Below are 12,011 nucleotides of genomic sequence, written 5' to 3'. Positions count from 1 at the left end.
CGGGAGATGTAGTCTATACAGATAGCAGGTATCACTCAGGAGATCTAGTCTATACAGATAGAAGGTATCACTTAGGAGATGTAGTCTATACAGATAGAAGGTATCACTCAGGAGATGTAGTCTATACAGATAGCAGGTATCACTCGGGAGATGTAGTCCACACAGATAGCAGGTATCACTCGGGAGATGTAGTCTATACAGATAGAAGGTATCACTCGGGAGATGTAGTCTATACAGATAGCAGGTATCACTCAGGAGATGTAGTCTATACAGATAGAAGGTATCACTTAGGAGATGTAGTCTATACAGATAGAAGGTATCACTCAGGAGATGTAGTCTATACAGATAGCAGGTATCACTCGGGAGATGTAGTCCACACAGATAGCAGGTATCACTCGGGAGATGTAGTCTATACAGATAGAAGGTATCACTCGGGAGATGTAGTCTATACAGATAGCAGGTATAACTCAGGAGATGTAGTCTATACAGATAGAAGGTATCACTTAGGAGATGTAGTCTATACAGATAGAAGGTATCACTCAGGAGATGTACTCTATACAGATAGCAGGTATCACTCGGGAGATGTAGTCCACACAGATAGCAGGTATCACTCAGGAGATGTAGTCTATCTTGCCATGAGTTTAAGATAGCATAACACAATACCAAGCATCTCGTGTGCATTGAATGTGCATTCAATTACTACTAAGGAGACAGATTGAGTGCTTTAATATCACAATGCCACCAAAATTGGCAGAAACGGTTTTTTACAGAGCTATAGATGCCATAAATACAGGCAAAAAGATTTGTCTAAAATGTGTACAATGAAAATCTATTAAATGGCATAACATCTGCAGAAACCACCAGCCCTGAAAGTCGCCAGATGCCCTGGATCTGGAAGAACCCTAACATCCCTGAATGGTTCACAACGAAGAACGGGTCTGAAACCCTAATAGACCTAAGGTCCTCAGTCTCGGTGGTCTGCACAGTAAAGGGGCGATGCTTAGAAAAGACTGAAAGCGGAACCTTTGCAACTGCAGGGCTGAAGTAGGGTGGAAGGTTTATTTTTCTTTTTAAGTACATTCACAGACTTTTAGAAAAAAATACAAAAATAAACAATTAAATGTTATACAAACATTTACCATCTGCTGCTTTTGGTAAAACATAAATCATGGACATATAAAATGTTTGGGGCTTTCTCAGTTATATTTCAGTGATAGCCACCTGTCACCTTTTACCTGTTTCCTTTCTCTAACTTAAAACTGTGATAGTCTCCAAAAATCCGAACCGCTTTCACCCCCCGTTGTGACTTGGAGTAATACCTTTGATTTGTTTTTCTATACATTGGTGTTATCTGGTTTTGAAAAAATACGAACAAAAGTGAAAAGTATGAATCTTGGCAATAAAGACATCGAAACGTTCTACATCCTGAGAAATAAGACGATCCTTTTCAAAACGCAGATAGAGGGGAACGATGGTGGCTTTAAATCACGCCTACCAGCCAGAGGCAATACATGAACTGCAGGTTAAAATTAGGGGTGGGCGGAATTTGCGGAATTAACCTTCGCAAATTATCGCGAGAATGTTTAAAATTATCGCAAACAAGCAGAAATATCGCGAAGATGCGGAAGTTTTTTTCCGGCATGTTCGCGAGATTTTCTGCATGGTTGCGGGTCGCCAACTTACCCATGTGGTTGCTTGCGGGCGCGGCCATCTTGTTTTGAGTTGTTCTCGCGGTGCATGATCGCGAGAAGAAAGACGTGATCGCGAGACGCATGACGTCACTGCGGGCGCGAACTGTCGCGAGACAGCGCAAATGGCTCAAAACAATACAACATCTCATGGAGAACGCGACCGGATCAAGAAAACTTGTCGGCGAACGCAGGGATTCAGGTAAGGCGATCGCGCGCGCGCGAGAATGTATCATTTTACAGCGCGAGCAAGAAACAAATTATCGCCAAGCTGCGGAAACCGGAATTTTTGACATTTTCGCGCTCTCCGCGGAACGCAAAAATGTCAAATTATCGCAATTTCCGCGAACGGAACGAAATTTTTGCCCAGGCCTAGTTAAAATCCACTGTAGACTATGAAATGGAACAGCGCACAGTTATGTACAACATCATTTGGTGGCTTTACTGCCTCGTTTTAAAGATTGTTTTGTCATGGACACTATAGAGCCCAATATGGCCTCAAGAAAAGCCTGAATAGCAGCTTCAGCAGCAGCCCAGGCGATGGAGGAAAACCATCCGGGCAAACATCAGTAGGAACACATGGAAAAAATGACGGGAGCATGTGAGACACATGGTACTGGTTATTTGAGCTCCTTAGATAGTGAGAAACATGACGTGAGCAAGGGGAAGACGCAGAGAGTGACGTAACCGAAGTCTTGCTGCCATGATGGATTGTGGAACTGGCTGTCACTGGTCCTGGAGACCATGTTGGTTTGAGAATCTATCACCTTCTGTTTTGCAAATAGGAAAAACAGGAGAAGTGGCCATATTGGATATTACAGTGATTTGCAGGGGTATCAGGAGTGGTGTCAGCCAAGGGAAGGGAGGTTAGAAAGCCATGAGTGAGCAGTGTTCAGATTCCAAGGAGGGGAACACACAACCTTCTTGCCTGGTGGGATCTCTAACGAGCACGCTAAACCTGACGGTCTGAATTTACACAGGTCTGCACTTGCGCCTGAGCATGTTACTGCAGTGATGCATGCTGGGAGGAAGACAGGGTCCTCCCTCCTGTGACACTGTATGGATGGGGAGGTAAGAGACTGCACTGCCCACAACCGTGAGGCGTAAGGCCTACCTCGGCCATGCCTACAGCGAAGGATAACAAAATGTCCTACTAAAAATGTTACAACTGTTGTTATAACATTTACAGATTTGTTCGAACTCCCCTCCAATAACAAAGCTGTGGACTATAACAAGCAAATGGCCAGTTAGTAGAAGATTAAGGTACAATTGTGTCCTCTCTGCATAGAATGTAGTGTTATTACCTAGTTTCCCCTGTTCAGACAGGCATGGGGTCCCTCAGACAAATCCAGTGGGGTCCCGTAACTTCATCATACATAGAAGCCTGCAAACAAAATAAAAATACTTTTCTAGCTTTCTTATTACAGTATACATGTCACATCGCTACTCGCCTGGAATAAGAACATAGTTTAGCTACTGAACTCTAAGAACTTGTTACAGGTTCATTTGATGTGAGCCATGAGAGCTTTTTGTTCTCTGTTGTAGTTCCCTTAGACCTCTGGGCCATATATGTAGCCTGTGCAATCACCAGGGTAAATTTAGATCTGTGGGACCCTCTTTGCTGTGAGAAGCAAAGATAAAAACAACCGTAATTCTTTATTTAACAGTAAGACCAGACAAGATGCAAGGTAATTCCAGTGAGAGCTAGAAACACATTAGCACAAGTGGAGAACAGGAATGTGAACAAAAAGGAAATATGTTAGCAGTGTAGTAATAGCTAAACCAGAGCTGCCATTGGAGTTTCTGTCAGTGTAATAGAAATATACAGGTCGCCACCCCTTCATTCATCCTCGTGGGTCAGCACTGGGCGCACTTCAGGGGCAGGGTGCTCTGGTCACTACTATGGTGCCCCCTAAAAGCCAACAAATTCTTCCTCGAGCAGCTAAAACCCAGAGATTATGCACACTTTCACTGGGAAAAACATAAGAGCCATCTTTTTCACTTACAAAGCAGATCAGACGCTGTGCATGAACTAATGAGGACATGGCGGCCGAGACATGCAAGATTTCAGATAAGAATGCTGAAAGAGTGATTGTAAAACATTAGTAAGGTTAACGTACACACTCATATATCATGTGTGGAAGCAAATCAACATTGTAGTGAAATAAATCTTACACAGCAGGAATTCATTAGCGCCTTGACGCCCACGGGCATTTGCTTTGCTTTATAAAGCTTGTTCAAATCAAAATCACTAGGGAATAACCCAACCAAGGAGCAGGTGTCATAGGTCATAGGTCATAAATGATGACAGTTGGTGACTGTAGACTAATCTCCATGCACACCTCGGGGATTTTTGTAAAGTCCCTGAAAGTAGGAACTCTGTGGCAGTCATAAAAATAAACTTTCTGAAGGGCCTGTCCAATGGTAATAAAGTAAATGGGTCTGGGTAGGAGGAAGGAAAACGTGTCCGACATAAAATCCTCTCTCAGTTTCTCAACTTTTTCCATTTCGCTGTTTATCCAATGCAAGAAACCAAGTTCAGCTATCAACAGCGGAACATCATTTAGACACATCAAAAATGGCAGGGTGAAACAAAATGGTAAAAGATTTGGGGGCATATCATCAAGGCCCGGCGATAATTATTGCTAAGCGCACTTAGCGCTAGGATAATTATCACCGGGCAACGTGGAATTTTATCGCTGAGATAGCGTGCTATTAGCAACGCTTATCTCAAAAGCGATAAAATTCCAAGCGCTAACTGCCAAATGTGAGATTATCGCTGGGAATCCAGAGATAATCTCACAAAGTTAGGCGATAGCTTGATGATAGAGCAAGGCATACTTAGCCATGATATCCACCTTACATAGGATATCAGGGCTAAGTCAGTCTTGAAGCAGGCGTACGTAAAGTAGCGATAACAGAGGTTATCACTACTTTGCTTGTCGCTCTGCAGGTTAGCGTGCCCATTGATAATTGGAGAAATGTCGCTTAGCGACATTTCTCCAGTTATAGTGTCACAAAGGGCACTGATTTTTGGTGTGCTGGATTCACCAGCAAATTTTGATCAATAAAGTTTTCCAAACTTGAAATTGCTCTTCATTGCAGTATTTTATTCATACTTATGAAAATATATTCATGGAAGTATTCAATAGTTTATACTTGGTATTCAATTCCTTTTACAACAATCCATATGTTCCCAACAATCCTTATATTCCTGTTCCAATGCATTTCGGCCTACTGGCCTTCATCTGGGAAATCTATGAAACAAAGAGTGGTATCTATCACTAATAATTCTTCAAAAACAAACAATGTTTAACTCACTAAATCTTTGTCATATAATATCTGGTACCATCAAGTGATATACATACTATGCTATGTTCGACAATTGAAGTAGCCATTTACATTTACGCGTACGTAAATGGCTACTTCAATTGTCGAACATAGCATAGTATGTATATCACTTGATGGTACCAGATATTATATGACAAAGATTTAGTGAGTTAAACATTGTTTGTTTTTGAAGAATTATTAGTGATAGATACCACTCTTTGTTTCATAGATTTCCCAGATGAAGGCCAGTAGGCCGAAATGCATTGGAACAGGAATATAAGGATTGTTGGGAACATATGGATTGTTGTAAAAGGAATTGAATACCAAGTATAAACTATTGAATACTTCCATGAATATATTTTCATAAGTATGAATAAAATACTGCAATGAAGAGCAATTTCAAGTTTGGAAAACTTTATTGATCAAAATTTGCTGGTGAATCCAGCACACCAAAAATCAGTGCCCTTTGTGACACTAGCACTGATCAGCGCTAGTGCTTTCCTCAGTTCATAGCACATACTCCAAAGCAGGGAGTAAACGAAGGAGCACGATTTACGCCTTTAACCTAAAGATTACCTTGGAGCTGTGCACGACTATCATCTAAATCATTTCTCCAGTTATGTCAGGGCAGGAACGCCCACTTTGCATCTCATTAGAGATGCAAAGCTGGGTGTTCAGAATACAGGCGCTAATGCAAGGTTTCACGCGATAGCGTGACCTTGCTGATTAGGCGATAAAATTATCGCCGCTTTTAGTCCAAAAACAGACGCAAAAGCGGTGATAATTTTTTAGCACCTCATTGATGATATGCCCCTTGGTGCTTATGGGAAAAAATATGCCAAGTCCGCTCTTTATCTGAGAAATATTTACATTCAGAGCACACCATGGAAGCAATCGAGCAATTTTGTATTTGCTTTTTTGAATAGAGGCATATTTGTATTTCTTTTATCCATCCCAATTAAGTAAATATATGTTTTTGGAATCCTGATCAGTGGAAAAGCATGCAAGGTTTTCAATGCAGTGTATTCCGAATCACATGCAATCATGTGGTAATTGTGTTCTTCAAAAAGACAGGTTCTTTTGGAACTTATATGTTTTTGCTCTAAAGAGATACAAAGAGCTCCAGTTTCTAATTCTAGTGTTTTCTCTTTTTCTCTGTAGAACTTTCGCAACAAAAGCACACGGTCATGTGATGTGTAGTTCACCATTTGGAAAGTGATATGGCAATGAAAGATGACACTCAACAAGCTGCTGTACCCCTAGCTAGAAATGGTTATGTCAAAAGAAATTTCAAATCCAAATCAGAGGAAAAAAACATTGACAGTATGAAGATCTCGGACTTTGACCGGTGTGACTCCAACGGCATGACCATGGAACCATCAATTGAAGAGTTGGCAGTCAAATATGAGAAAAAGGCCAAAAGCACTCGAATCTGGGGATTTGTTCGCAGAAAGAGATTGAACTCTGGTCGTGCCAAGCGGCCGCAATCCATGATCTTAACTGGCGAGATCATAGACCCCAAACCAAGGATGTCCTTCTTTGAGAGAATGAGGTCAATCAAGAGATTGCGGTCTTCCAACTTCTCTAAGAACTCAGTTGAGAAACATTCAGAAGCCAATGTGACCGGCATTTCTATAGAAAACAAGGAGGAAGACAGGCCGAATTCAATCTACAGGACAAGGAGGTCAGTGGAGAGTCAAAGGCCTTTTCGGCATTCCTATGCAGGATACATCGATGACTTGGATTCCTCCTTTGAAGACGTAGAATTGAACATCACTGCTTCAGACTTTGATCCTAATGACAGTCGCTGGTTGAGGGATATCAATGTCCGACTGCATGGAGAAGCAGCTGCCGGCAACAGCAGCACACTGCCTTCAAGCAGGAGACAGGATTTTAATTTTGAAAACTCAAAAAGTTCGACCATAGCCGAGGGAGAAATTCAGAGAAGGTGCAATAAGATCCAGCCAGAACTCAGGAGAGGAAGGAGCACTGACGTCTGGAGTTATCTAAAAGGGATCTCACGGACTAGTAAAGATAACTCAAAGGTGGAGGAACCCAGCATAGACAATGTAAAGTCTCTGGATAGAATTGATAACTTATCTACTTCTTCTTCTGACCTCGATAAACGAGGTGAGCAACCTCAGCGATCAAGCAACGCCACCAAAACCAAAAATCTTGGGGGAGTATTTCGATTCTTCAACAATGTAGCAGTCGCAGCAAGAAAATGGAGAGGGTCTTCAAGAACGCCTTCCAACGAGGACGCATCTTCCTCCATACCAGTGTACCAAGAGCAAGTGAGAACTTCCCAACATAGCTCATTGCTGGTAGAGAATCAGAATCTCCAGTTGGTTTGTTCTAAAATCACTCCTCTGCAATCGCCTGATTCTGGAATACAAGACAACCAAACTCCGAGAAGTTCGACACCGCTACAGGATGTGCTAAAACAAAGTTTGCACTTGGACCTTTTTGAGAGTTCGTGCCCCTCTGACTTGACCGAGGACACTGGTTGCTCGACAGATGTCCCGCTGTCTGTGGAGCAGCCTCATCCTGAGCCGTACTCATCAGGTCATCCAACTGAATCCAGTACCTTATTGGATACTCAAGGTATGTGTACCGCAGTGTACGTGGTGAGTGACATCTGTGATGACGAGGACGGACCAGAGAAAAGCTCCCTGGGACGGACAGAGGCTGCTATCACTGAGGACACCAACAGTTTAGTTGCCGAAAAAGGGTCGCCGGAAGAGCAATCTTCGGAGGGCTCGGAGTTCAATGGGTCTCACAATTCTTCGCTGAGCCTGTCGACCACCAGCTCGTCCACTGAGGATGAAAAGGTATGAACCACGTCTCTTTCATATACTTTGGATAATACATAATATGAACGTATGGGTATTAATTTCCCACAAATAAATTGAATAGGGATTGTTGTTCATAAAATATGTTTTTGATTGATGTCAGACTCATCTGCATGCTTTAAAAAGGTAAAAAGATTCATATGAGAGAAGTGTCAATGCATTTGGTATTTTATACAGCCCAAACACAGCTGGATATCAATTTAGTGCTATGCATTAATGGGAGGTGTTGGGAGACCATCCAGGAGTGTGTTAATCAATTTGGGATTTGCATATTTAAACTGCACAAGACATTATATTAACATATTTACGACTGCATGACATTTAACCCATATGTCCATTTTTTTTTAGCACATAGTGGTTTCGTAATTTGCCCAGAAGCACAATATTTGTGTCTTGGGGCCAGAGACTGCTCAGTATCCCAGGTCCACACGTCACCGGCTGAGCGATGACCCCACACCTTCTCCCGTCCAATGGGCACCCTGCTTTTCTTCCCTCGTTTAATAGCTAACTTTCAAATTGAACATGCTGCCCCACTGCAAGTACACCCAGTCAGATGCTCATTGCTTTATACTCAGGGTATTACAGGAAATCACCGGTTCTCTTGGCTACAAAGTTGTAGACTGAAGACCTAACTCACCCTGAGCTAAACTGTGACCCGGTCCAACAAAGTCCCTGATTGCTGAACATGTGGAGACTGGTTCCCACAGAGTTCTCTCAAAGGGCTCATAGAGGCTGCAGTTGTAGAATTGGTTTTAGTTGATTAATACCATAAACACTTCTATACACATAAAACAAAACTGTTATTTAAAAACTCTACATAAAACTATATCACTGGACATAATTAAAAACAAACATTGCAACAGAAAAACCACCTAAGTATACTTGGCATTAGCAATGAGAAAAATGTAGATGATTCAGTTACCATCGTTGGGGATAAGACATAATTCGCTGTCCAATTATTACCAGTGGAATGTACGACGTTATTCCGCCGCCTTTTTCCCCGCTTGGAATCACAACACGGTCGTTACAACGACCGCGTTGTGATTCCGCATACCATTACTCCGCAAGTCGGAACAACGACTTGCGGAGGGGGGGCGCTGGATGTTGGAATAGTATAATTTACTATTCCAACTCCAGTGTGTGCGGACACTAGGGAAGGTGTTGGATTTTAAATCCAACACCTCCCCCCCCTCCGCAAGTCGTTCTTCCGACTTGCGGAGTAATGGTATGCGGAATCACAACGTGGTCGTTGTAACGACTGCGTTGTGATTCCAAGCGGGGAAAAAGTTTCGGGGTAAACGTTGTTTACCTTACCAGTGACATCTTAGGGGACTGACTTTAAGAGGATCTGCTCCTATGGAGGCCTGTTGACCATCGGATAATTAAAAATAATAGTGCCAGTGGACAGCAGAGGAGTCAACTCACAGGAGTGTAAGTACCTGATAGCGCTGGTTCCCACATGCTCCCTTGGAGTGCTCATAGAGGCTGGGAAACTGGACAATCCACAGGCAGGCCTGCACACCTGGCAGGTGACTTTATGATACACTAAGTGAGTTAGAATCATCGGCTAGTGTGTCTACTCTGATTGGTTATCCTCCTCAAAACTACACTTCCCCACCAATCCATTCTTCACCTCTTTGTCACACTTCTGATGGAGTGCTCAGTTCAGTAAGTGAGGAGTGTTCACACCCAATTTATATTCCCACCTTTAGAGGGTCAATTCGACCCTTGCGCAAAGCCAGTGGAGGTAATTGCATACCCACAATTGCAATACTGCTTGTGGTATTTAACCAGTGCACAATTATTGCATCTTTCCACGTTTAAGACCTCGGTATATGGATAACTTGCTATTTGTGAGTGTTTCTCCCTTTCCAGGGAGTGTAAGCTCAGATTTCGTGAATTTTGCTCACATTAACTGTCATGTTACGGCGCTTGCCGTTTTTTCTCTACTCCGACGCACACACAGATACGACCCGGAGACTCACTTCCGGGAGGAAGGCGAGTCCCGGTCTAGTCTTCAGCAATTGACGAGGGTCAGGAAAGCACTTCTGGGGGACAACGCTTAAACAGCGCGTTGCCCGCCGGCTCGGTGTTTCGTATTCATTTGGATTACCCGAGCCGCGAGGTGTGAGACAGATGCCGGGTGCGAGAAGGGACATAGCGAACGTGTGCTTTCTCCGCTGGAGCCCTGCTATTTGGCCTTCGCCCTCACGTCGAAAGACACCTTTCCAGGTACCGCAGTTTCACCATCCTTGAGCCTTGTCACTCCGGTACGTTGGGGGTGCTTTATCCCTGAAGTGCATGGAGTCTACTTACCTTTGATGATTTTTGCCTTTTCTGCGCATAGGCGCCTTTGATGATCTTGCCTTCTTCGCGCATCCGCGCCTTTGATGATTTTGCCTTATTCACGCAACCGCGCCTTTGATGATTTTGCCTTATTCGCGCAACCGCGCCTTTGATGATTTTGCCTTATTCGTGCATCCGCGCCTTTGCTGATTTTGCCTTATTCGCGCAACCGCGCCTTTGATGATTTTGCCTTCTTCGCGCATCCGCGCCTTTGATGATTTTGCCTTCTTCGCGCAGCCGCGCCTTTGATGATTTTGTGTTCCAGCTCTGGAGCAGCGTTTAACTTTCATTCGCCTTCCAGGGAGTTTATGGTGCAGTAAGTTTCCTTTTCCACGGATAAAGAGCCCTTCCTATCAGTTACTGTACCGCTTGTCCTGAAGCACCTCACCTGCGTAGCTTCCGTAGAGCTGCACTCCTCGCAGTATCCACTCTCTGCCAAGACTTGGTGAGTCTCCAGTATTGGGGTAAAGGGAGATTATCTGTGTGTGTTTTTTCGGTGTGTTTGGGAAATAGTCATTGGGGTTCCTCACTGACCTTAGTCTTCCTGTTTATAGGTAGTTCCGAGATACCTGCACGTCTACCTACCACTTTCATTTGGGCTCCTTTCCCTGCGTCCATCTCATCCCTGCTGGGTCCTATTGTCCACGAGGGTCAGGTGGGTACAGGGGCGGGCGCTCTTGTCGTCTCTGCGGAATCGCTTCACAAGCAGAGGTAAGTCTTGTGGAGTATCGGACATTATCTGTGTCTGGTTTCAGCTGATACAACCAGCCACATGGGGTGCACTTATCACCCAACTTTACTGGTTGGAGCGGAAACTGAAATTCAATCTCAAATCAGGAGTTGCGACCAACTTGAAATGAAGCATTAGTGTCACACAGCTGACGTAGGTATCCAAAATGGCTGCAAAAAACAACTCCCTCGTATTTCATTGGGGGTACTGAAGGAATTTCTGTGTGAAACAAAACACTTTCCATTGGGCCAAACAAGAACTCTAGAATGTCCAAGCCATAGCACAGGCAGCAGTTAAAGATAGGGGAGCCGATGTGGGGCCACCGTATCCTATACCCAGAAATCCTTTTACCCCATGTCAGATACGTCTAGCTCAGGGTTTTCCAAAGTCGGTCCAGATTTTCAAGACAACTACATTTATCTAAATGGGAATATGCTAAAAATCTGGCATGGATCCGGCCCTCCAGGACCGAGTGTGGAGACCCCTGATGTAGCTCATCTTTTAGGTCTTTGCATTCTGATACTTGCAATTTTATGTTTCCTTTAAGAACACAGAAATCTGCGAATCCAAATGCAACGAAAGAATAGAATACACAAACACTCTGCCCACACATGCTAATATGGTCACGGTTCGATGGTATGGAGTATCCATTTCACATACTTGTTTCTGTCTTAGCAGACGGCCAGCCTACCGGGCACCCCGAGCAGACACCCAGCCTACCGGGCGCCCCAAGCAGACGCCCAGCCTACCGGGCACCCCAAGCAGACACCCAGCCTACCGGGCGCCCCAATCAGACGCCCAGCCTAACGGGCACCCCGAGCAGACACCCAGCCTACCGGGCACCCCAAGCAGACGACCAGCCTACCGGGCATCCCGAGTAGACGCCCAGCCTATTGGGCGCCCTGAACAGACGACCAGCCTACCGGGCGCCCTGAGCAGACGACCAGCCTACAGGGCGCCCCGAGCAGACGACCAGCATACCGGGCGCCCCGAGCAGATGCCCAGCCTAGGTGGTCCTACTTCCAGGGACAGTGAGAGTAAGTGGCCCAGGGCCTACTTTCAACC

At 44.4% G+C, this 12,011-nt stretch overlaps 1 protein-coding gene across 1 annotated transcript in view; it reads left to right on the top strand.

The window, feature by feature from the left end:
- ARHGEF9 (Cdc42 guanine nucleotide exchange factor 9) overlaps positions 1-12,011 on the top strand; it is a 1,163,048-nt gene that overhangs the window by 316,126 nt on the left and 834,911 nt on the right. Inside the window, exon 2 of the mRNA XM_085608275.1 lies at positions 6,180-7,849. Within this exon, the coding sequence (XP_085464401.1) occupies positions 6,239-7,849 (1,611 nt within the window). The 5' untranslated portion in view covers positions 6,180-6,238. The remainder of the gene's footprint in view (positions 1-6,179; positions 7,850-12,011) is intronic.

The sequence above is a fragment of the Triturus cristatus genome, chromosome 5_2 (assembly GCF_964204655.1).
Source record: "Triturus cristatus chromosome 5_2, aTriCri1.1, whole genome shotgun sequence".
NCBI classification, from domain to species: Eukaryota; Metazoa; Chordata; class Amphibia; order Caudata; family Salamandridae; genus Triturus; species Triturus cristatus.
Note: the sequence above shows the minus strand (reverse complement) of the source record. Positions and strands in the feature narration are given on the sequence as shown.